Raw genomic sequence first — 26,850 nt, forward strand, 5'->3', positions numbered from 1 at the left:
CTCCAGTTATTCTCCCAAGCCACTATCAACGTTGCGAGTGCATCAGCGCCTCAACCATCTGTTTGTTGAACTCTGAAGTATCTTTCCTTTCCACGCAGACGATGTGCCTGTAGATGTTGCTGATGTGCGCGTGCAAGCTCCCATTTTAACCGCTGTCTCCCCAACTCCTGTCCCCAATCCTCATTTGGGGGGTGGGGGTAAATTGAGACTGCTGTTGCTGTGGTCGCTGCTGTGTCCTCACAATAGGATCTACCACACAATTCAGCCGCATTATCAGATGATGTAGTATCTTTACTTCTTTCTCCCTATTTTTCTTCTCCTCTCGGACCCTTTCTTCCTGAGGACTAGTTCTATCAGTTTTCTAACATGGTCCAGACACGCTTGAATTTCCATCATTTTGTGCTCCTTTCTCTAATCATATTTGGTTGTTAAAAAATCAACGATGGATAGCCAGACTGACGTAAAGGAAAACATCACTTACACAAACTACAATACACAGTCACAAGGCCCTATTATTGAAAACATTTTCCGTGCGGACCTAAAAGAAACACTCTTCGCTGTTCACATACAAACACACTCTACTACAACAAATACACAGAACCATTCACAAACCATACCCAACACACACTATCACACAAGCAGAGTTAAGTGTTTATAGTCACCCCACCAAACCCTCACATACAAATATACATTCAAGTATGAAGATGTATATTTTGTTAGGGAAACAAGACACGCACACATGCACTCATACAAACACCAACACACAAACATACAAACAAATATATTTTTGGCAATTGTTGTCTTTTCTAGAGATCTGGGTAACCTTGAAAAGGGCTGGTTTTTGTTTTCGGCAATCAGTTAACTTCTGCGAGGATTGCCACGTCTCACTGCAGGCTTTCCCACTAGATAAGGTCTGCTTCTGCGGATGGAGTAGAACTCCTTGATGTCCACTCTACAATTCACAAATCCTCTCTCTTCCTCCTGCTGTTGCTGTTGCTGCTGCTGTTTCTGCTGTCTATATCTCGCTGTCCACATTTTCTCTTCCTGACATTCTCTATTTCATCTGGCTTCTAAATCAGGTTCTACCTGACACGATGCAAATGCACGTAAGCTTCATTCAGCTTGACTAATTTTGAAGCCAGATACATCTGTTGACGAGTCAATAATGGATGCCCAGACTCGCGACCAGACCGCCTTTTATGCCTCAAGAGATGCCAATGAATAAACGTTTGGGTAACTGTCCTTGGAATAGATGATCTTCGATTTCGATCGGAGTCCGGAAGCAATGGTGAAGGTTTCTACTTCCACTAGTCGTATCGAATACTTCTCAAAGTATGACTGATGTCGTTTTCCACTTTAGGTAACACACAGACACGACGCACGTATAGTCGGTCTTCTTGGATGATGGTTTTGTACTGGCTACCCTCAAGAACCATACAATGGAAGGCAGTACTGATTCGATTCAGTCTCAGGCGTACATCCACTCCGTTTAGCAAATACTTTTCTTACAATCACATCTCCAAATGCAAACGATCCATCCGTTCTAAACTACGGCTTCGACGGTCTTTGAATCCCTGGTTGTAGGATCTGTTTTTTTCTTGAGTCAACTCTGTTGAGTCGAAATTACCTGGAGTGTCAGGTTTTTATACCACGTAAGCATCCAGATGGGTGTTCTTTGCTTCTTTTCCATACGTCAAGAGATTTGCTAGGTACGCTCAGTAATGGTAAGTATCAATTATGCTGCTGAGCAGCTTATTATTCAGGTACAGATCCACTTCGCGGAAAAAGAAATGCATGAAATTGTTGACGGAAGTTACTCTGTCATCGTCTTCTAGTTCGCTGTCGTCCGGATTGACCACTTTGAATTTTAAGTACAAGTAACTGGTATTCAAATCGATGATCTTTGATTTCAAATTCGATGGGGGCTAAGGTCGTCAAACACGAGACGGGATGAAATTCTACCATGGGGATGCTTGCATCGTCATCATGGTGGGTGGCATGGCAAACATACCCAATTCTGACTTGTACATTCGCAAGAATCTCGGTGCATCATTTTGTTTCTGTTTAAAATTCAAAAACGTCTAATTCTCCGGATGTTCTAATATTCTTAGTCTTGCTTGCATCGTGTTTATGAACTCTGGAGGGTTTTTATCGTCTCTTTCTGCCTTGTCCTTGCTTTGGCGTGAATGAAGAAGGAATGCCTCGGTCAGCAGCGTGCATCGCATTTATAGGAGTGACTCAGCGAATCAATATATCTTTTTCCAGTTTGAAGCAACACATATGTGCCTGTTCTCAAGAAGGCTTCTTTTGAAAGTTTTGTTTGTCGATGACATTTTGGAGAAATGTTTTTCCTTGCGTCAACGTTGTTTCTCTCAAAGCGTGCAATCCTCGTGTCACCATCGGTTTTAAGACGGGGCCACCGAACGAAACGCATATTTTATCATATCTCCTAAACCATGTCCTCGTTGTCGAGCGACTCCTCGGTAAACATTAACAGAATCTTTCTCAAAAATGTAGTTTCACCGTGACTTTTCTTTCGAGAATGGAATATTTCGTCCTAGATGTCCTTTTATGCCAATACGATTTGCTGACAGGCAGATGATGGGGCTGTACAAATTCACGATGAACGTGATACCTGTTTCCACTTTCATCGTAAGCAGCAATGGCATAATCCACTTTGAAAAGAATCACTCGCAGTAGTGGTGGATATTTGTTTCCCATCACAGTATGCTCCACCAGATCGTAGTAGACAAACATCAAATTCAGTCCTTCGCTCAGTTGCACAGGGTATTTAAAATACTTGAAAAACTCATTGTTGATTTTGATGACTGTCTTGCGACCCTTAGTGGCGACTCTAGCCAAAACAATATACAATTCAGGACAAAGTGATAGCCGAAGTTTTGTCATCCTAAAAATGCATGTCCAGACGGTGAGAAATGTTATGGTACTCGATCTTGACAAGTTTGCAATCTTTGGCAATCGTTTCCATCACATGTCAAGCGTTAAAATAATACCCCTTAGGAGTATTGACGGTGTAGATAGTCAGATGAGGATTGGTTATGTCGGTCTTTTGAAGTCGTACATCATTGCAATATTTTTGTCCAACTGTTCTTGCACTTGTTTGTTTAGATGTCGACCACGAAAGTGTTTCAATTTTCGGTGATGTTTAGGTTTTCTGTGGGATAAACGCTTTCTTCCAAAGCTACTTGACAATGCCATTCGTGGTCCATTTGGATGGTCTGGGGTAATTTGGCCGTGAACCAGCACAAAGTATTGTTGAGAAACACATCCATTGAACTGTCACTGGGTAAAGTTAAGCAAAACTGGTTGTTCATAATTCAAGAGATTTGCTTTCTGAGAAGTCACTCGAGTTTAAAGGAGCTTACAAAAGAGGATTGTTACTGATGACGCTTTGTGGGTGACTGGCGTTGACCGCAAAGCTCCCGTTGTGACTAGATTATTTCAACGAAGGATTGAGTAGAAACTGCAACTGCTGAGTAAAATGGTCCACAATTGTTAGTCTCCATGTTACAAACTCAAGTTGGACATGGTAGTATCGATGACAAAATGCACCACAAAGATTTGGCAGAAAAAGACGATTTGTATTTTAGGCACACGTTATCCACACCACACGCACATGGGATGCTTTTACAGGTCTTGAAGAGAAGAACTCGTAGAAGACGTGGGCGCTGCTACTGCTGTGCTGAATGGTCACTTCTTTCTATAGTCGATGACTTGTGAAGCGTCCATCCAAGAATCATACTCAGAGAATATCCTTTCCAACGGACATTCACTTCTTTGACTCAGCGTTTGCCTACTTTACGGGTTCTTCGATCGATAGTGCTTTCGATGTCGTACACGTCGTCTTCTTATTTGGTCACTCGTTGTAACTCAAGCAAGTAGAAAGTTCCCTTCAACACGTCTTCATGTCTTCCAATTTATAGAAGGGAGGATGACGGCCACTTACTCGTTTAGTGACACGAACCAATTCAGTGGTCCAGTTCGGTAAATAACCTTTGTCAAAGGTTCCCCTGGTTTTTCCAATAAGCACACAGTCTCCTATTGTCAATGGTCCAAGTTTCTTGGGGACAGAAGGGGATGAACCAAATAGTCGCTCAAACCCGGCCACTTTGTTGTCAGGGGTCAATTATTCGGGAGCTCATAAGATGCTCCGATGGTACGATTGGTTGTAAGCTTTGACCAGGCGCGGTAAGACGACGATGAACTTGAGGGTGAGTTCATGGGTAAAATAATTTCACAAGCGTTCTTTTAACGTGCATTGAAAACGTTCCATGATGCTGGCTTTGGTTTCTTCTCGGTGGTGAAGAAATGGATCTCTCTTTTCTTTAAAACTTTTTGAAATGCTTGGTTCCGAAATTGTGTGCCTTTGTCTATTTGCCATTGGAGAGGGTGACGCACACTTTGTTTCAACACCTGTTGTAAGGCTCGCACTAACTTGGAACTCGTTTTGGAAGGCAAAGGCAAAATCCAGGCAAATTTGGAAATGACGTTGATGACACAGAACAAATACTTATAGCCGCAATTGTAGGTGGTCAAATGAGAGACATCAACTATATAGGCCTGCCATTGATGATCGATGCTCTCCATTTGGTTCGATTTCTGGAAAACCTTTTGTCGAATGGGTTTGTATAACATGCACGCGGCTTGTTCTTGCAGCCACCATTGGATCTGGGGTAAACGTACATATCTCAGTTGCGTTTGGGCAGAAAGATACAATTTTTGAACTCCTCCTGCAGGAATGGCAGGACTGTTTAAATGCTGGATTAAAGATTATTCATCAGGACTCTCTTCAATAAGTCACTCACTGTTCGCTGATGTTACTCTTGATTTGGTGTGGTTTGGAAACTGTTTGGTGTATCCGACGTGCCATAGGTGTAGGAGCCTAAGGTGTCGGCGGAAATGGGATAATATTTTTCTTGCTTTCATTTTTCGCTTCTGGTTTATTTTCTTTCTTTTTTACTTCTGTTGAAGAAGGGGTCTACATCATCTTTTTAATCCAAACTATGAGTCTTTCTCTTTGGGGAGTGGGGCAAGGGATCAACAAGAACCCTGCAACCTTACTAAGGATTGGAACCGGTAAGTTTGAAAGACTTCTCGTGCGTCTTGCTCCTTTGGCATCCCTGTGGCTGCGTCTGTCATGGTCACATTTACAATCATTATAGTTAAACATGGGAAGTACAAAAGATGTATACATTCATTCCAAGGACAAGGGATCCAATCTATATTGTAAATGCTTCAAAATAATAATTTTTTCCCAAGCTTTTTAAGTGATAAGGTTATGATATGATATGAGCTTGACATGCGGCATCACAAGCCAGTACCTTAGTGTTTACTTTGGAATACCTCTTGATTATCTATACTGGACATCTGCAATTAGGATGATTAATCAAATTTTGCTGTCGTGTCATGAGCATCGACTCTCTTTTGTCTGAGTTAAAGGTCACTATCCAAATGCGGGATCAACACTGTAATTTTTTATTGTCCTAATTTAGAATTTCACCAGCCTCATTGGGTTTTCAACGGAACTGTTACATAAAGTGTAGTATCATCAGCGAATAGTTTTAGTAATGACTGTATATCATTTACGATATAATTTATATATACTAAAAATAGCAATGGTACAAAGATTGATCCTTCAGGGACTCCTGCATTTATGGATTGGAAATCCGTGTGTCGGGAATTCAGGACTACTGTTTGTTTTCGTAATGACAAGTAATGTTCTAACGACGACAGTAAACTACCTCAAACGCCGATCTTCTTAAGCTTAATAAGTAATCCAGAATGTCAAACACAATCAAACGCTTTACTTGTGTCAAAGAAAATAGTTTTAACTTCATTTTCAATTTAACAAAGCATATTCCTTTTTATTATATAACCTTATCACTCCCTTATATCGCTCAAACTTTGGGGTAATACATTTATTTTAAGCTGGCAAATGTGTCTGACTCCGCTAGAATGAAGTGGTTAAAGGACACCAGCATTAGATAAAATTCCGGGTTTGACACCAATACTACACCAATCAAAATCTCAGAATACTCTCAAAGATTTGACATTTCTTGCACAATTTGCCGTAGGTTATTAACGCTTCAGAGTTGAAGTAAGTTTTTATTATTAGGAACAAGACTTATGTCATTAAAATCTGCTATAATCGCTAGGTAGTCTGGTTTCGTGTTCTGTGATCTCTCAATGCTTAATTCAATTCGATCCGAAACAAATTATTCATTTTTTGGTGGTCTGTATAGCCCTCCAATCAGTAATTTCTTCCTATTTAAAGTTATTTTTACCAACATGCATTCCCGATGCGGGAGGTCGTGTGTTCTATCCGCGGCCGAGTCATACCAAAGACGTACAAAAATGGTACTAACAGCTGCCTCGTTGGGCGCTCAGCATTAAGAGGTTAGTGTTAGGACTGGTCGGCCAGTGTCAGGATAATGTGACCGGGTAGGACATCATGCTACATGTCTGAGGCATGATGCCCCAGTGCTAGACATCACCATAAACTGTCACACTGCAGACATCGTAGCGATATGACTGAAAAATTGTTAAAGCTACGTTGAAAATCCAGATGACACACACACACTCGCACCAACATGTATTCTAGCCCCGGTAAATTGAGATCAAATCGTGAAATTGCATAAATGTTTATTTTTTAAATTATATAGTTATCCCAACTCCGAGTTTCTTGTTTTGTTCTTACGGAATGGATCAGAATAATGTAATACTGAGATTGTATTGTTCGATGAGAATTCGTTAAGACAAGTTTCAGTATAACATAGTACATCAAAACTGCGTAGTAACTGCATGAATCAAGTCAATTTTACATGTCAGACTTAGTATATTAAGAAGCAGTATACTTAACACGTGAGTTAGCAATTTAGCGGCAGAAAACTTCATTATTACTAGTCGGTATTGTACCACTAACACCGACTTGTTATCTCGAAAATGTATGTAGATTTAGCAATACATGAGTGATTGGGACACGCTTACTGAAACTTAGTTGCCACCGATCGAAACATTTTATTTGTTGCTGTTGCGTGATGGGTTTTCCGCCAATGACTACGTGCACGCAAAGTCTGGTCCGTAATTGATTGTAGAAGCATAGATGACTTTCATGATCTGTACTTGCGCACCGGTGTGTTATTGCCCGCTGTTGTGTTTGAGGCATTTAGTAACACTGTTATGCTAGTGGATATTCTCGCTCCCGCTCACTATTTTACGTTACTGGGAATCGCATTGGATGCACTACTATCACACACAAAAATCGAGTTGGAATTGTTGACTGATATCGAAATGCATATGTTTATCAAGCGCTTACGTCCTGGAAGAATATCAATGGTAAGTCATCGATATGTGCACGCAAACAACCAGACTTAAACAGATATTAATTCGATGCCCCTAAAAGTTACGCCATGTATCATCATGCCAATAATCTTTGTTAAGTTGATCTAGAATATCCTGAAGAACTTACCACGCATAGAATGGTTGTCTCTAGGCACCACAAGAATTACAGGTACATGGTGAGTGGTTGTCACCTTTTCAGTGCGCAATCGTAAATGAATCCGGACGTAAATTTACTGAATGAACCAAGCTTGTTTCAAACCACAGGACCAAAACCAATTATGTATTACACTTACGAAATCTACAGTAATTGTTGTACTTGCGAGCCGGAATGCGTGTAAGTAAAGTCCATCGCGTACATAGATTTCGCCAAAGTGTTTTGATGGCCCCATATATTTTGATGAATACGGATTTGGGTGCAAAAGTCACCAACGACTTTGAAACAAAACCCTTCCAGCTTATGAGATGCACACCAACCAATTACTAGTCATGATAAGTTTACATGGCAAAAATGTATCCAACTTTGTCTTTCTACACATAAATATGTGTTGCTGGATGTTAGAAATACAAGTCGAGACAATGAACAAACTACTAGTTTAATGATATTTGACAACTTAGAAGTGACCGAGGTTTCTTTGCCCTTCAACGGTCACCAGGAAGCCTCCTGAAGAAATAGTTCTTGACAATACAGAAGTCAGTCATATTGCACGTGCATATTATAATTTGTGGTCGTATATTGAGCGACAAAACGTTGACACTGGCTTGCAAATTTCCCAACGCGACATCATTATTTTGTACCCGATTTATTACTTTTCATTGGTACACCAGGATTTGTTTAGGCAATCCGTTGTTGACATGTATTTTGATGCACGTGCAAAAGCGATTGGTGTTAATTAGAGATTTTATACTGTGATTCTATCTGATGTGATTTTGCTTTTAGAGGGTGATGTTGGTCGAATGAGTGTCATTGATGAGCCTGTGGGAAACTGAAAGAGGAATTGAACCTGTTACGTATTTCAGAAATAATATAATACCTTGAAGTAAAGGTTGGTCCTGGTGAAAACCAGCTTGCGAAAATAAAAAACGCAATATAAAACAGTTGTGGGGTCACACTGAAACTTTCTCCAACACAATTAACTGGAATTGTTCAAATGTACTTGATCCAAACACAACTTAATCATTAATGCGACCAAACTGAACAATAACTCGATGACATTAATATTAACCAAGTAAGATGTGATGCAATTGCAAAAGATCGGTGGAATATTTACGTTCCTTGCAACGATTCCAAAATTGTTAGCAGCAGCGGCAGCAGCGGTTGCAAAAGCGGCGGCTGTTTGGGGCTGTCGTAAAAGCATCAGGAATGACTTTGAAAAAAATTGTTCGGTGGAGGCGTAGTATTTTGCAGAGTCTCTTGAGGTCACATACGAAAACAAAAGGAAAATGCCTTAGATTACCAGGAACAAGACGCGAAATACTATCAGACATAGGTCCTCGATTACCTCGTAAGAATAGCAAAAGGTCACAAGTCCATTAACTAATCACCATATACTCTCGATGGTACAGTCAATCAAGCATTTGGGTGAAATGAACTTGCATCGACGGTACCACGTACACGTTAAACCAGTACTGCTAACCTAGATTTGACAACAGGACCTGGTACTCATTGGGTTACATATATGGTAATATCTAATAATTTATTGTATTTCGACTCATATGGACTTGCACCACCAACTGAAGTTGTTGATTATTTAAACAGACGTGGACATAGTTGAGAACTGATATTTTATTCGACCATAGAGATGCAAACTCGGTTGGATGAGCCACTATGCGTTAGTCTCCTTGTTAAAGACTTGCATGCACTGAAACATTCGACAACACCGCAAACACGTTTTTATTTTACATTAAAATAAATGTAATATTATATGAAATGTGCATTAACATACACGGACGTTACTCAGCTAGACGCAGTGCTGATGTGGAAATGAAAAGATTTGTCACGAAAGAGAATTTAACTGAGTTTACTAGCCGTGGTATTGATGTTGACCCTGGTGAGGTTGTGAATTGTCGAGATAAAAAAATTATAAGCATTACACGTCAAAAATATTGTTGTCAGGGTCAGAAGCACATTCACAAAGAACCTGGCTGAAACCACCGAGGGATCAGAGACTCTTGCATGGTCGTTAAATTTATCAAGAATTACATTTATGTAGCTGAATATGCGGTTAAACAATACATGGATGCAAATATCACAACGTTGCCCCGACCTCCATGCAAAGTAAATATACCTACAATATGTACAGGACGTTTAATCATGGGATAAAAAAGAAGGAAACTGAAAGAGCCATAAGTGTTCAATTTATTTTCTCTAATGTATATGGTTTTGATCAACTTAAATCTCGCAATTAAAAGGTGCGCGACTCTGAATCGTATTTATTCATTTTATCCTGTCTTTTTGGTGGGTAGCGTTCAATAGTAATATTGAAAAATGATATTCGGTATGGTGAATTAACAATATGTAACATCGGCCTGCATGACAAAAAACATGTTACGGTACCAGTATCGTTGTCATCGGAGAGGAAATTCAGTTCGAAAGATTCTACATCCTTCCTAATGTGTACTTAAAGGTTTTGAGTGTTTGTGTTTAGAACAGATTTATTATATACGTAACCTGTACTGATTGAGTTGATGAGGTTGCAGAACGTATTGATAAAGTGATTGATGACATAACATAGGATGCTAACATCGATAGCATTTTCAGTCAACTTGTCTACCAATATCTACTTCAAAATGGTGTTAGGAAACTGTCGTATACACTAAAAAAATAATCGTATCCAATGGCAAATAGAAATAGACCGTTAGAACCACTGTGGTGTACCATACCAACTCAAGACCAACTCAGAATCGTTGCATTAACACGTGAAAACGACCACTCGTTGTCCGCACCACCAGACGTGAAATCACTCAGGGATTGTTTCTACCATTACGAAGTGAAATTGACCGCTGAACCCCGGTTACATTTACTAACGAATCTGTTACACCAAAATTGACTCAACTGAGACCAAAAAACACGACTGTTATTCCGATAACAGTTGTTGTTGGAAAACAAGAAATAGCGTTTAATACACTAGATACGGTAGAAACTGGTATATTGTAAGTGACCATAATGCTAGGCTCCAAGAACGTAGAATTGTTGAAAACTTAAATATTCTTCAGGTAGAGATTTTTATGATTGTATGACAGTTGTGCCAATACAAATGTGTAATTAGTTAGAAATGCTTGTATCTATTGTACATAGACAAATTGAGTCCGGACATGGTCTGCCTAGTCGTACGATTATACTGCTCGATCACAGTATTAATAGAAGAACTATGATGAACCTTCAATGTTACAGAAGTGAAAACAAGTTGAATACGAACAACAACTGCAAGATAAAATCAACACGAGAACCACGTTGATCGTGAAATACAAATGTGTGTGTGTGTGTTGCTGTAGATGCTTTCTATTGGCTTGCCAAGGCAACAACAGTTGGTCTTGTTGTCTCAGGAGAAGCGGCATAGATCTGAGTTATTGTGGGGGCTATATCGATAGTAACCGCTATCTCTGGCGATGATAGCAAACTAATTTCGATAGGATTATGTTAAGGAATATGTGTTTATTCAGAGCTACGTGCAGCATCATAAATTAATTTCAATGCTATTAATAAATTGTATTCGGTGGCTTTTGGCGATAAGACAATTAGCATGGGCACGTTTAAGACTCTGTTGACGGAAACGGAAAAATCAATGACATGTCCGAGTACAAATAAGGAACCGTTGGGTAGTGGATATACAAACAATAAAAGTTGAATAAAACATTTTTAAAAACGTTAACATAGTAGTGTTATTATGGAGGATGTATGGTTGATATAGGTTGCTGACTTCCATAACCCATGACTCGATTATCTTGGTTGGTCGCAAATGGGTCAGTGCCACGTTTTGACTGATGATTATACGTGGGTTGCATATATAAATGTGGCATTTTACCGAGCAAAAGTAATATGGTATAGAGGCCGTGGTCTATAAAACGCCCTATAAAAGGCTTAAACCAAATGATCCAAAAACCGCCATCCAACTATATACATTATATAAATCTATAAAATAATATTATTAGGCATACAAATAATTATATAGGTTTAACTAATAACGTTCTATGGAATCGTATATTTTACATTGTTACATTAGATTTAAGAAAATAAAAGTAAAAAAAGAACAACAACGATATGATGAGGAGTACGATATCGTCTCTTCAACAAGTGATATTTCAAAATTAAAACATTTGGCTTGACCAATTACAAATTTGGCCAAAACACAAAATTATCTAATTTTGTACAAGCAAATTTACTTGGAGCTAAAACACTAACATATCCCAGCTGATAAGCGAATATGTCTTTTTTCTCTAAATAAGTTATGACAATTATGCAAGTTTTTTTATCGAGTAAGTCCAATTCATCAAAAGAGACTAGAAAGTTGTATATGTTATATGTGTTGAACTTTTTTAATGAAATATTAGCTCCCATCGGTATTTGTCTCCGATTGTGACGCATCAATAAGGTTACATTTTCTTTCCTCTGGTAAATGATAGATACACACCGACGCATATTTATTGGCCTACCATAAACGAATCTCCGTGGATCCTGCACATTCATGATGTCGTCTAGTGTAATGTCACTTTTCTATGAAAAAAGAGAAATAATAATCAATGGTTAGGACCTTAAAGAAGATTTAAATCAATGGTTCAACATATAATAAATGTTTTGCACTGCATGCACAATGACATAATATGTAAGTGGTGCTAGGAAGAGATCAAGTGATTCATATTACGAATATTCCCATGTGATCAATCAATTAATTCATCAATCAATTAGTCAGTATATGTTAGCCTGCTCTTCTATCTTTATAGCTATTGGGAAAGACTCTGAGCCTTCTTGCTGAAACTTTGCGAATAAATAATCATGCTCTTAGTTTTATTATGCATGACATGAACAATGATTTGCTTACAAATTCAGCAAATGGTCAATAAAGAAGTAGATTTATAAGATTAAATTGTATCATGTAATCCTTGATTCCATGCAATAAATAAAAAGTCACATTTCATGATTTCAGCGTGGAAATGAACTCAATGTCTTTGAATAAACGATATGAAAAGAAGAGAGTTATTTAATAAGATTGTACACTTGTCATACCTGCTGATTTTTAGATCAAAATACAGAGATAAATATCATGATGGTATAAGCCTGCTAGCATCGAAACCAAACATTGTGTTGAAAAATAAGGAAAGTAATTTAATTAGAGCCATTTGAAACAAACCTCCGGATTTTGTCAATAGTGTCACATTTGCATTGTTACAAATGGTAGTTATGACATACTAAAGTAAAATAATAGGCTAAAATGCACGCTAAAAATCACCAAAAAAGAAAAAACAAAAAAAATATTAAAAATAAACAAACTGTACATTTCTGAAGTAGATGCATAGAGCCGTTTCCGAAACAACTGAAATTTGTTTTTAAATAATCGAGTGAAAAGGCGCTTAGAAAATGAGTCTCTTAACCGCGCGGGGGTCGGATTCTTGAGAGATTATTTAATGCAGTAATACGGTCTTTTCAATGAATGTGTCTTTCCTAAAACACACAATATTATTAATAAAACATCAACAGATGGATCGTTTGTAGAATACTATATATATATATATATATATATATATATATATATATATATATATATATATATATATATATATATATATATATATATATATATATCTTTATATATATATATATATATATATATATATATATATATATATATATATATATATATATATATATATATTAAAGTCAATTTGCGTGTCTTTTTTAAAGAAATTGATAACAACAATCTGAAGAGCGGGTCTTATTTGGAACACTTGGCGTAAGACAAGGAGAAAATGTGTTATTTACTCTGTTTGGCGCACTTCCATACTACTTCGAAAACAAAATTCGCTTGAGTAACCAGTCCACTCAACCAGATCAAATCTGATCAGATCACAAAACAAAAACTCAAAGTGGAACATAAATTGAAATTTTGCTTGTTAAGTGAATCGATGATGAAAATTGCATTATTTATTGATTCCAAAGCTGGCGAAACGAAAGTTGAAAGCTTCTTTAATACGTCCCTAAAATAGGAACTAGCACATTTCAATAAGCAAATTCAAAACGACAAATGTTTTAGAACGTTCGATAATGGATTGTTTTGTCCTAGATGTCCTTTTTATACTATTGTTGACCCTGTCGAAATACGACTTACTGACAGGCAAATGATAGAGCTGTACAAATTCACGGTGAACGTGATAATTGTTTCCACTTTCATTATACGCGGCAATGGCAGAATCCACTTTGAAAGGAATCACTCGCAGTAGCGGTTCATCTTTGTTTCCCATCACAGTATGCTCCACCACATCGTAGTAGACAAACATCAAATTCAGTCCTTCGCTCAGTTGCACAGGGTATTTAAAATACTTGAAAAACTCATTGTTGCTTTTGATGACTGTCTTGCTACCCTTAGTGGCGACACTAGCCAAAACAATATACAATTCAGGACAAAGTTATAGCTGAAGATTTGTCATCCTAAAAATGCATGTCCAGACGGTGAGAAATTTTATGGTACTCGATCTTGACAAGTTTGCAATCTTTGGCAATCGTTTCCATCACATGTTGAGCACTAAAATAAAACCCCACAGGAATTCTGATGGTGTAGATAGTCAGCTGAGGATTGGATAATGTCGGTCTTTTGAAGTCGTACATCATTGCATCGTTTTTGTCCAACTGTTCTTGCACTTGTTTCTTTAGGATGTCGACCACGAAAGTGTTTCAATTTTCGGTGATGTTTAGGTTTTGCGGGGGATAAACGATTTCTTCCAAAACTACTTCACAATGCCATTCGTGGTCCATTTGGATGGTGTGAGATAATTTGGCCGTGAAACAGTACAAAGTACTGTTGGGAAACACATCGATGGAACAGTCAGTCGGTAAAGTTAAATAAAACTGGTTGTTCATAATTCAAGAGATTTGCTTTCTGAGAAGTCACTAGAGTTTAAAGCAGCTTTCAAAAGAGGAGTGTTACTGAAGATGTTTTGTGTGTGACTGGCGTTGACCGCAAAGCTCCCGTTGTGACTAGATTATTTCAAGGAAGGATTCAGTAGAAACTATCAGATGCAACTCCTGAGTAAAATGGTCCACACTTGTTTGTCTCCATGTTGCAAACTCACGTTGGAGATGGTAGCACCGATGACAAAATGCACCACAAAGACTTGGCAGAAAAAGACGATTTGCATTTTAGGCACATGTTATCCGCACCACAACCATATGGGTTGCTTTTATAGTTCTTGAAGAGAGGAACTCTGAGAAGAGGTGGGCGCTGCTACTGTTGTGCTGAATGGTCACTTCTTTTTATAGTCGATGACTTGCGAAGCGTCGATCCAAGAATCAAATTAAGAGGATACCCTTTCCAACGCACTTTCACTTCTTTGACTCAGCGTTTGCCTACTTTACGGGTTCTTCGATCGATAATGCTTTCGATGTCGTACACGTCGTCTTCTTATTTGGTCTCTAGTTGTAACTTAAGCAAGTAGAAAGTTCCTTTTAAGACGTCTTCATGTCTTCCGATGTATAGAAGGGAGGATGACGGCCACTTACTCGTTCAGTGACACGAACCAATTCAGTGGTTCAGTTCGGTAAATAACCTTCGTCGAAGGTAACCTTGCTTTTCCAATAACCATCCAGTCTCCTTTTGTCAATGGTCCACGTTTCTTGGGGACAGAAGGGGATGAACCAAACAGTTGCTCAAACTCGGCCACTTTGTTGTCCGGGGTTAATTATTCGGGAGCTCATAAGATGCTCCGATGGTACGATTGGTTGTAAGCTTTGACCAGGCGCGGTAAGACGACGATGAACTTGAGGGTGAGTTCATGCATAAAATATTTCCACATGCGTTCTTTTAACGTGGGTTGAAAACGTTCCATGATGCTGGCTTTTGTTTCTTCTCGGTGGTGAAGAAATGGATCGCTCTTTTCTTTAAATCTTTTTGAAAAGCTTGGTTCAGAAATGTTGTGCCTTTGTCTGTTTGTCATTAGAGAGGGTGACGCACACTTTGTTTCAACACCAGTTGTAAGGCTCGCACTAACTTGGAGCTCGTTTTTGAAGGCAAAGGCAAAATCAGGCAAATTTGGAAAAGACGTTGATGACACAAAACAAATACTTATAGCCGCCAAATGAGAGGCATCAACTAAATCGGCTTGCCATTGATGATCGATGCCCTCCATTTGGTTCGATTTCCGGAAACATTTTGTTGAATGGGCTTGTATAAGATGCACTTGGCTTGTTCTTGCAGCCATCATTGCACATGGGGTAAACGTACACATTTCAGTTGCGTTTTGGCAGTCAAATACAATTTTTGAACTCCTCCTCCAGGAATGGAAGGACTGTTTAAATGCTGGCTAAAATATTCTTCATCAGGACTCTCTTCAATAAGTCACTCACTGTTCGCTGATGCTACTCTTGCGTTAGTGGGGTTTGGAAACTGGTTGGCGTATCCGACGAGCCACATGTGTAGGAGCCTAAGGTGGCTGCGGAAACGGATAGCTTTTTCTTGCTTTCATTTCTCGCTTCTGGTTTCCCTTCTGTCTTTTTCACTTCTGTTGGAGAAGGGGTCTACATCACCTTTTTAACCCAAACTTCAAGTTTTTCTAGTTGGAGGGTGGGAGAAGGGGTCAACACGAACTCTGCAACCTTCTTAGGGATTGGAGCCGGTGGCGTTTGAAAGACTTCCCGTGGGTCTTGCTCCTCTGGCATCGTCTGTCTTGGTCACATTTACAATCACCATTGACAAACATGGGAAGTATAAAAGATGTATACATTCATTCCAAGGACAAGGGATCCAATCTATATTGTAAATTCTTCTAAATAATAATTTTCTCCCAAGCTTTTTAAGATAAATGCATGACATGAGCTTGACATGCGGCATCACAAGCCAATACCTTAGTCCTTATGTTGGAATACCTCTTGATTATCTATACTGGACATCTGCAATTAGGATGATTAATCAAATTTTGCTTTCGTGTCATGAACATCGACTCTCTTTTGTCTGAGTTAAAGGTCACTATCCAAATGCGGGATCAACACTGTAATTTTTTAATGTCCTAATTTAGAATTTGACCAGCCTCACTGGATTTCCAACGGAACTGTTATATAAAGTGTACTATCATCAGCGAATAGTTTTAGTGATGCCTGTATATCATTTACGACATCATTTATATTTGCTAAAAATAATAATTTTACAGAGATTGATCCTTCAGGGACTCCTGCATTTATGGATTGGAAATCCGTGTGTCGAGAATCCAGGACTACTGTTTGTTTTCGTAATGACAAGTAATGTTCTAACGAAAACAGTAAACTACCTCAAACGCCCATCACCTTAAGCTTAATAAGCAATCCGGAAAGCCAAACACGATCAAAGGCTTTCCTTTGTCAAAGAAAATAGTTTTGACTTCATTTTCAATTTAACAAAGCATACTCTCTTTTATTACATAACCTTATCACTCCCTTATATCGCTCAAATTTTGGGGTAGTAAATTTATTTTAAGATGGCAAAGGTACCTGGCTCCGCTAGAATGAAGTGGTTCAAGGACACCAGCATTAGATAAAAATTCCGGGTTTGACAATAATACGACAGCAATCAAATTCTCAGAGTACTCTGTCAAATTTGATATTTCTTGTATAATTTGCCGTAGGTTATTAAAGCTTTAAAGCGAAAGTAATTTTTTTATTATTATGAACAAGACCCATGTCATTAAAATCTCCCATAATCACTAGGTAGTCTGGTTTCGTGTTCTGTGATCTCTCAATGCTTAATTCAATTCGATCCGAAACGCATGATTCATTTTTTGGTGCTCTGTATAGCCCTCCAATCAGTAATTTCTTCCTATTTAAAGTTATTTTTACAAATATGCATTCCGGATGCGGGAGGTCGTGTGTTCGATCCCCGACCGAGTCATACCAGAGACTTACAAAAATGGTACTAACAGCTGTCTCGCTTGGCGCTCAGCATTAAGAGGTTAGTGTTAGGACTGGCTGACCTGGAATCAGGATAATGTGACCGGGTGGGACATCATGCTACATGTCTGCAGAATGATGCCCCAGTGCTAGACATCACTATAAACTGCAGACATCGTAGCGATATGACCGAACAATTGTTAGAGCTACATTAAAGATCCAAATAACACACACACACACACACACAAACACACACACACACACACCATAATACATTCTATTCCCGTTAAATCGAGATCAAATCGTGAAATTGCATAAATGTTTATTTTTTGAATTATATAGTTATCCCAAATCCGAGTTTCTTGTTTTGTTTTTACAGAATGAATCAGAATAATTTAATACTGAGATTGTAGTGTTCGATGAGAATTCGTTAAGACAAGTTTCGGTACAACACAGTAAATCTCAAATGCCTAGTAACTGCGTGAATCAAGTCAATTTTACATGTCAGACTTAGTATATTAAGAAGCAGTATACTTAACACGTTAGTTAGCAATTTAGCGGCAGAAAACTTCAATATTACTAGTCGGTATTGTACCACTAACACCGACTTGTTAACTCGGAAATGTATGTATCATTAGCAATACATTAGTGATTGGGACACGCTTACTGAAACTTAGCTGCCACCGATCGAAACATTGTATTTGTTGCTATTGCGTGATGGGTTTTCCGCCAATGAATACGTGCACGCAAAGTCTGGTCCGTAATTGATTGTAAAAACATAGATGACTTTCATGATCTGTACTTGCGCACCGGTGTGTTATTGCCCGCTGTTGTGTTTGAGGCATTTAGTAACACTTTTATGCTAGTGGATATTCTCGCTCCCGCTCACTATTTTACGTTACTGGGAATCGCATTGGATGCACTACTATCACATATAAAAATTGAGTTGGAATTGTTGACTGATATCGAAATGCATACCTTTATCAAGCGCTTACGTCCTTGAAGAATATCAATGGTAAGTCATCGATATGTGCACGCAAACAACCAGACGTAAACAGATATTAATTCGATGCCACTAACAGTTACGCCATGTATCATCATGCCAATAATCTTTGTTAAGTTGATCTAGAATATCCTGAAGAACTTACCACGCATAGAATGGTTGTCTCTAGGCACCACAAGAATTACAGGTACATGGTGAGTGGTTGTCACCTTTTCAGTGCGCAATCGTACATGAATCCGGACGTAAATTTACTGAATGAACCATGCTTGTTTCAAACCACAGGACCAAAACCAATTATGTGTTACACCTACGAAATCTACAGTAATTGTTGTACTTGCGAGCCAGAATGTGTGTGAGTAAAATCCATCAAAGGTCACCAACGACTTTGAAACAAAACCCTTCCAGCTTATGAGATGCACACCAACAATGTACTAATCATGATATGTTTACATGGCAAACATTTATCCAACTTTGTCTTTCTGCAAAGAAATATGTGTTGTTGGATTTTAGAAATACAAGTCGAGACAACGAACAAACTTCTAGTTGAATGATATTAGACAACTTAGAAGTGATCGAGGTTTCTTTGCTCTTAAACGATCACCAGGAATCCTCCTGAAGAAATAATTCTTGACCCTCCAGAAGTCAGTCATATTGGATGTGCATATTATAATTTGTGGTCGTATATTGACCGACAAAACGTTGACACTGGCTTGCAATTATCCCAACGCGACATCATTACTTTGTACCAGATTTATTACTTTTCATTGGATCTCTTCCTTGCACCACTTACAAACGATGTCATTGTGCATGCAGTGCAAAACATTTATTATATGTCGAACCATTGATTTCAATCTTCCTTAAAGTTCTAATAATACCTTTGATTATTATTTCTCTTTTTTCATAGCAAATTTGGATTACATCAAAGGAGATCACGAATTTAAAGGCTCAATGGATGTGTCTTTCCATTCTCGAAAGGAAAAGTCACGGTGAAACTACATTTTTGAGAAAGATTCTGTTAATGTTTACCGGAGAGTCGCTCGACAACGAGAACAAGGTTTAGGAGAGAAATATGCAAACATATGCGTTTCGTTCGGTGACCCCGTCTTAAAACCGATGGTGACATGAGGATTGCACGCTTTGAAAGAAACAACGTTGGCACAAGGAAAATAATTTCTCCAAAATATCCTCGACAAACAAAACTTTCAAAGAAGCCTTATTGAGAACAGGCATATATGTGTTGCTTTATAATGGAAAGATATTTAGTTCGCTGAGTCACTCCTATAAATGAGATGCACGCTGTAGACCAAGACATTCCCTCTTGATTCACAACAAAGCAAGAACAAGGCAAAAAAGAGACGATGAAAACCTCCAGAGTTCACAAACACGTTGCAAGAAAGAATAAGAAAATTAGAACATCCAGAGAATTAGACGTCTTTGATAATTAAACAGAAAAAAATGATGCACCATGATTCTTGCGAATGTTGCAAGTCAGAACTGTATATGTTTGCCATGCCACCCACCATGATGACGATGCAAGTATCCCAATGGTAGAATTTCATCCCGTCTCGTTTTTGACGTCCGCAGCCCCCAATTGAATTTGAAATTAAAGGTCAGACTGAAGATTACATCAATCTGAATAGCAGTTACTTGTACTTGAAAGTCAAAGTGGTCAATCCGGACGACAGCGAACTGGAAGACGATGACAGAGTAGCTTTCGTTAACAATTTTATGCATTTCTTCTTCCACGAAATGGATTTGTGCCTGAATAACAAACTGGTCAGAAGCGTAATCGATACTTACCATTACTGAGCGTGCCTAGACAATCTCCTGATGTGGAAAAGAAGCAATAAACACCCATCTGGATGCTTACGTGGTATAAAAACCTGATACTCCAGGTAATTTCGACCCGACAGAACTGACGGAATAAAAAAAGCAACAGATCCTACAACCAGGGATTCAAAGACCATCGAAGCATAAGTTTAGAACGGATGGATCGTTTGCATTTGGAGATGTGACCGTAAGACAAGTATTTGTTGAAAGGAGTGGATGTCCGCCTGAGACTGAATCGAATCAGTGCTGCCTTCCATTTTATGGTTCTTGAGAGTAGTCAGTACAAAACCATCATCCAAATTCCTTATACATAGACACTGTGATATTGTGACTTTTAAGTTTTCTCTCTTATACTTTGTTTATAAAGTGTCGTGTACCTTGTCTTACTTTTTTGTTTTTACGTTCTCAGGCCAAGTGTATTTTGTGAAGACGTCCATCAGTGTCAAAATGTATTCGTATCAATTGTTATATTTTCATATGCTTGCAATCAACAATGCTTTCGCACAACGGGTAATCCACCTGACTTGCATAACCATTTCAGTATCGAAATAGCTTCTGCCTTCTTGTGCAAAGTGTATTTAGAATACTCCATCAGCTGTTCATTTTTTTCTGCGTGTATTGTGTAATTTCATCCATAATTGATTGATATTTTTGTACTTTTAGGATTGTAGTAAAGATGTCACGAATACTGGTTTTAGCATTTGAAACTATATAAAAGCATCCGTGGAATCTGTTATGCTTTGCAAAATTGTCTTTAGACGCTATAAGTATTGCAATTGGAAATACACAGACAACTGGTACTCTTTTAGGAATTAGCAATGTTTCTTTAACTCTTTCAAACATATCATGAATGATTTCAAATTATGTCAATCTCACCAATCCTTTGAATTTTAAAAAACAACAACTTCATATACTGAGTTTTAGCTGAATCATTTGCTTTCTACGAATTCTGTCTCTTTATCTTTGCATTTGTTACGTCTTTGCGGATTGATCGCGTTGAGTTTGCGAGATTTCAGAATTGTACCCACATCAATACATAATTTGTTCCTACGAGTAGTATGATTGTATCTGTTTTAGAATTATTTTGATGATATAAGTCACAGCCTCTATCCTCATGACTTTTGCCCATTTCAGAAAGCAAGCCACATACTATATGTAACGCGTGGATTATTAATCCACCATAGTGAAGATTCCTTTAGTCGACTTTTATTGTCTGTAAGTCCGCAACCTACGGTTTCTTATTTGTGCTCGGAATTTCCGGTGATATTCTATTTCCACCAACACTATCTCGAGCTCTGCCGCGCTAATTATCTTATTCTCGATTGCCACCGACTACAATTTCCTAATCGTGCTGAGACTAGTTTATACCAGTGGAAGCAGTTCTAAATCGACATGTACTCGTGAATGTAATTGTATCGAAATCAATTTGCTAGCGCCAACAGAGATGCTGGCTACTATCGATATAGTCCCAAGGATAATTCCGATTAGTGCACCTACGATGGTTATTGTTGGCATGAGACCTGTCGTACCAAGACCAACAGTTGTTTCAGCGGAAAGCCCACAAATAGCATCGGCAGCCAAACACGCTCTTTTGTATTTCAAGATCAACGTGCTTCTCTTGGTGTTATATCTGAATGCTGTTTCTCCGCTTCGATTATTTTTTTCACGTCGTTAACATTGCGGGTCCATCTTAGTTCTTCTATTAATAACACAATTGCGTAGTACAATTGCACGAAAAACGATTATATCCTGACACACGTCTGACAAATTGCTGCCATAACTGTCATACATTTATTAAAAAAGAATCTCTGCCTGAAGAATATTTAAGGTTTCAACAACTCTACGTTCTTGGAGAATAACATTATGGTCATATAAAACACTCCATCGATAAATTACGCAACTTTATCACCGAGGTCAGAATCCATTATGTATATAATGATAAATTTAATCTTAACCACAAACGTTAAAAAAGGTTAAGTAGAAAGCCGGACAGACGTGAGATACTTCAAACTGAATTTGATCATTAGCTATCAATGATATTGATATTATACAAACAATTTTGGAAGACCGGTGCCAGGCTCCTTACGTATCACTATTGGTTCAGGCTGATAGTTCATCAATGTTGTTAACTGATTTCATCCATTATAAAAACCGGAAAAAATATATAAATACTTTCCAGACTTGTACACTATTATGTTTTGACATTTAGGTTGATCAAACCCATATATTTTATCAAACACAATAAAGCCATTTGTTATTTTAAATTCAATTATTTCATCTTCTTTACTTGTTTGCAGTTTTAATTATCTTGTAAATGAACTTACTACCCTTGGTGATGGGTACACGTTAACATTTTTGTTCATCCACGTATCGTTTTGTTGTAGCGTTAGTATCATCAATAAACTCTTTGCTATAAACAACCGACATGACAGATTCCACCGTTTTCAGTGATTTTAGCCAGGTTCTTTGCGATAGCTCGGTTGAACGTGACGATTATATCTTGAATATCAACATGAAACATATGTAATTTACCAGTTCGATCTTGAAAACATCATAATCTCACCAACATCATCATTATCGGCATTCCTGTTAGCAAACTCATTTAAATCCGCTTTGTTGGCAAACCTGCTTATATCTGCATCAGCACCACGGCTGGCTGTGTAATGTCCTTACATGTTAATAGATATTGTGTACAATTAAACGTACTTTAATGTGAAATCAATAACTGTTTGTACTGTTGGTGGAGAGCAAATTCACTTTCCGCCATTCCATGCATCTCTTCAACACGTTGATCCCAAATAGGGCCATATAGGTGAGTTTGCAGCGTCAAAGTCGAATAAATTAATGGTTGTAGTCCGCCAAAGGAATTAGTTCCCTTCGTTAAATAATTGACAACTTCAGCTGCTGAAGCAAGTCCATATTAGCCGAAATACAAAAACAATATAGATGTGTCACCACATTTGCAACTCAGTGAGTGTCAGGTCATGTTGTCAAATCCAGGTTGACAATACAGGTTCCCCGTGTGCGTAGCATCATCGATACAAGCTCATTTCGTATAAAGACATCACAAAAATATTTGACTGATCTTGTCATCGCGAGTAAATCAAGATTTGTCAATGAAAAGATAAACCGCGTGACCTGCTTGTTGTACCGGGTAATCGAGGAGCTCATCCCGATTGTATTCGGCGACTTGTTGCTGGTAATCGAAGGCCGTTTCCTTTTTATGTTCGTGTGCGTCTACGAGAGGCCCCACCTGCCACCGCCTTTTTCAGCACTATCCCGAAAGCAGTTCCGACAAACCCTAACTCGGTCGCTTTTGCAACCGCTGGAGTCCCTGCTGCTAACAACACAGGGATTGCTGCAAGGAATGGAAATATTATACTAGATTTTTGCATTTGTGTAACCTCTGATTTAGATAATTTTAGCACCACTGAACTATTCTTGTCTTTGACCGCATTAAGCCGGTCACATTGTGTTTGGGCCATCCACATAGGGACGATTTCGATCAATTTTGTTGTAGAAAGTTTCATTGTGAGCCCACAATTGTTTTTAATCGCAGTTTTTATTTTCCACAGCTAATTTGCACCAAGGTCGACCTTCTCTTAGTGACAGGAGATTTTTATTTAACAAAGTAACAAGTGCAATTATGAATTTCCCACAGGCGCATTCATTAGCCTCATTCGACCACCCGCAACCTCCTACTACAATATATTGTCACAAAGAATCACATCAGAATGTGCCTATAAATACATAACAAAGCAACTGCTGTGTTTAAAAATCTGCAGACCAGTGCCGATATTTTAGTGTCGGTCCATATTCGACTACAATCGGTGACATGCACGTACAATATTATTGGCATATTTATAGTCAAGCAACATTTCTTCAGAGGATTCCTGATGATCATTTAGCCGCAATGAAACTTTAGTTACTCCTAAGTCTCCCAAAATGTATGTAACCCTGAACTGCGACGCCAGTCGTTTCAGTCCTGCTTTCATAACATCCACTGATGTCGTCACGGGTGAATTGATCTGCGTCGTAGAGGTAATTCTAACAATGTCAGGTGCAATTAGATGTCAAGTCCGTCCAGGTCCTGCAAGCAATATTTGATTATTTTCGAGAATATTTCTAAGCCAACCAAGAACTGTTTTCAATAACTACTGTCCAATGTTAATGAAATATCGCCGAGTTTCAACTATGCTGACAGGTTTAAGTGTGGGGTCATAGTCACGTATATAAATTCTATAGTTTTAACCGGTCAACAACGAAATTGGACCTCATCATTTAATGAGGTAATATCATAAGCACCTGTAGGAAGCTCTAACATACCTCAAGTTGATCCACGATTTGATGAAAACACCAGAAAGTTACTTCTTCCTGTGTGAGATAATCAGGATTGCATTTTGGTTACTCAAATTCGTCCAAGGTTTTGTTTGGGTTTGTTCTTTCGTGTGCGTTTTGCTGGTGGAGGCACACTTAACTCATCGCTTTTGGGTGCATATTCTTGAAGTACCCGTGTCGAACGAATTAGATATTTTTGCTTCTGTTGCTGTTGTTGCTTCTCATATTCATGTTGGTCTTCTTCGATGTGAGGTTGTGCATGTGTAGATTCGGGTGGGAATGTTGGCTGCTCTTTTAGCATTTGTTCTAACTTATATTTACGGTATTTTGGCTAATATATACCTTGGTGTCGTCTTTGTTCTGCAAGAATTTAATCCAGGTGTTCCTCTATATTTTTGTGTTTCCTCAGGTTCGTCTGTACTGCCTGTTTTTCAGTGCTTGACTAAGAACCTTCTCTTGCCTGGTATAAGAGTTGTGAAAATCTTTCATCGCTTCGTATGGTTGACTAATGTGTCCAGCTTTATTCATAATAATTACATCTTCCGAAAATTGAAACATCTTAGCAGCGGCTTGTTTAAACCCAGTAAATTTCCTGCATACCTTTGTATATTCCGTGATGGTTTTTTATCATTTAATTTTCCCAGGCAGGGAATATATGGAGACCAACACGGATAGGATTTTCAAAAGCCACTGGCGACCGTGTTCATTAAAGTTTTCTTTCGTTGTTTCCCTTATTGACAGGTACCCGGATGCTGTCATCTTTTCAACTGCTTCTTTATCTTTTTGCTCTGTTGTCCTCTCTCCAGTTTCACTGACGTCATTCCTGTGTATCAAATAGTCACCGCAGTTGCTCTTGTGGCATTCTTGATCATCTTTGCGCTTTAAATAATGACATAATTTTAGTGAATTGTGTTTCATATGACAGTGACCGGTCTGATGAGCATTATAAATCGGCAGACATAATGGAACTATTTTATCTTACGATCTAGCACCATCGCACAATATTACTTTTTATAATTAAAGAATTGAAAACACAAAAATAATTTCCATGGCATCTTTATAGGCTTTGCGTTCCATTTTTCCATTTCGTATTTTATTTTATTTCCATTGCGTTCCATTTTTTCATTACGTAATTAAGTCATACCAGCTTGAATCATTAATAATGCTCTGTTACTGTGATAATTAACTGCTCATTTATCAAAAATGCCGAAAATACCAAGAACTGAAGCATCATAAATTAAACTGGATTTGGATGATTTTTTTTCATGTGAGTCAGCACATACTTCCAGTTCACTTGTCCGTAAACGATACATTTAATTAATGTAATAATAACATTTTATAGGGTTTCCGTGCAAACAGATGCAAGAGCGCATAACGCAAGGAAATTGTCGGCCATTGAGCTTTTTGATGATGATTAACATCTCTGCTGAACGGTACATTGGATTTGGGTGGATTACAGGTGTTTAATTTTTCAAGTTCAGCTGGTCTGAGGAATCTAAAAGTTTTTACGAATACATAGATTTTAATGCAGCTAAATATTTTATATTACTCCTTAAAATCAATAGTATTTGACAAAAATAAATAAGGTATTACCGATGATTCAAGCTGGTATGATTAAAATGCACAATGGAAAAATGGAACGCAGAGAAATAAAACAAAAAATGGAACAATGGAACTCAACACAAATAAAGACGCAGTGAAGATTATTTTTATGTTTTTAATTTTTTAGTTATAAAAAGTCAAAAGAAGTTTTTAATCATCAGATGTGCACATATCTGTTTCTATTGCAAAATAGAAACGGAATTAATTTTCAAGACTGACGCTAATAATTGTATGAACTATGCGCATTTGAGTACAGGTTAAAACACATGAAGCAGTTTATCAAGCATGGATAAAATCAGTTGGTAGAATTTCTCCACGGGAAAGCACAACATAAATGAATTCAAACAATACTTCTTAACTCAGAAACGTATAAAGACGTATTTCTTAACGTGTGTTGGAGCTGTACCATAAGATGAGATAGTTCCATAGCGTCTGCCGATTTCCATTGCTTATCAGGCATATGAAACACTATACACTATTATGTCTTTTTTAAAGCCAGTTTGGGTCATGTTTTAATTTGGGTACGTTTTGATACGGGTATGTTTTGACATGGGTACGTTTCGGTTTAGGTACGTTTTGACCTGTTCCCATGTGATTTGACTCCAATGCTGCATTTAAGACATGATCGAGCAATGCGGCCAGTACGCAATGC

At 38.1% G+C, this 26,850-nt stretch overlaps 1 protein-coding gene across 5 annotated transcripts in view; it reads right to left on the reverse strand.

The window, feature by feature from the left end:
* The window catches only part of LOC149800879 (uncharacterized), a 242,737-nt gene that overhangs the window by 162,005 nt on the left and 53,882 nt on the right, over positions 1–26,850 (reverse strand). For all 5 annotated transcript variants that reach the window (XM_089954901.1, XM_089954904.1, XM_089954902.1 and 2 more), the window contains one exon: positions 12,013–12,073. In XM_089954901.1, coding sequence (XP_089811027.1) covers positions 12,013–12,073 — 61 coding nt within the window. The remainder of the gene's footprint in view (positions 1–12,012; positions 12,074–26,850) is intronic.

The sequence above is a fragment of the Sinohyriopsis cumingii genome, chromosome 4, assembly GCF_028554795.1.
Source record: "Sinohyriopsis cumingii isolate HCF-2022 chromosome 4, ASM2855479v2, whole genome shotgun sequence".
NCBI lineage: Eukaryota > Metazoa > Mollusca > Bivalvia > Unionida > Unionidae > Sinohyriopsis > Sinohyriopsis cumingii.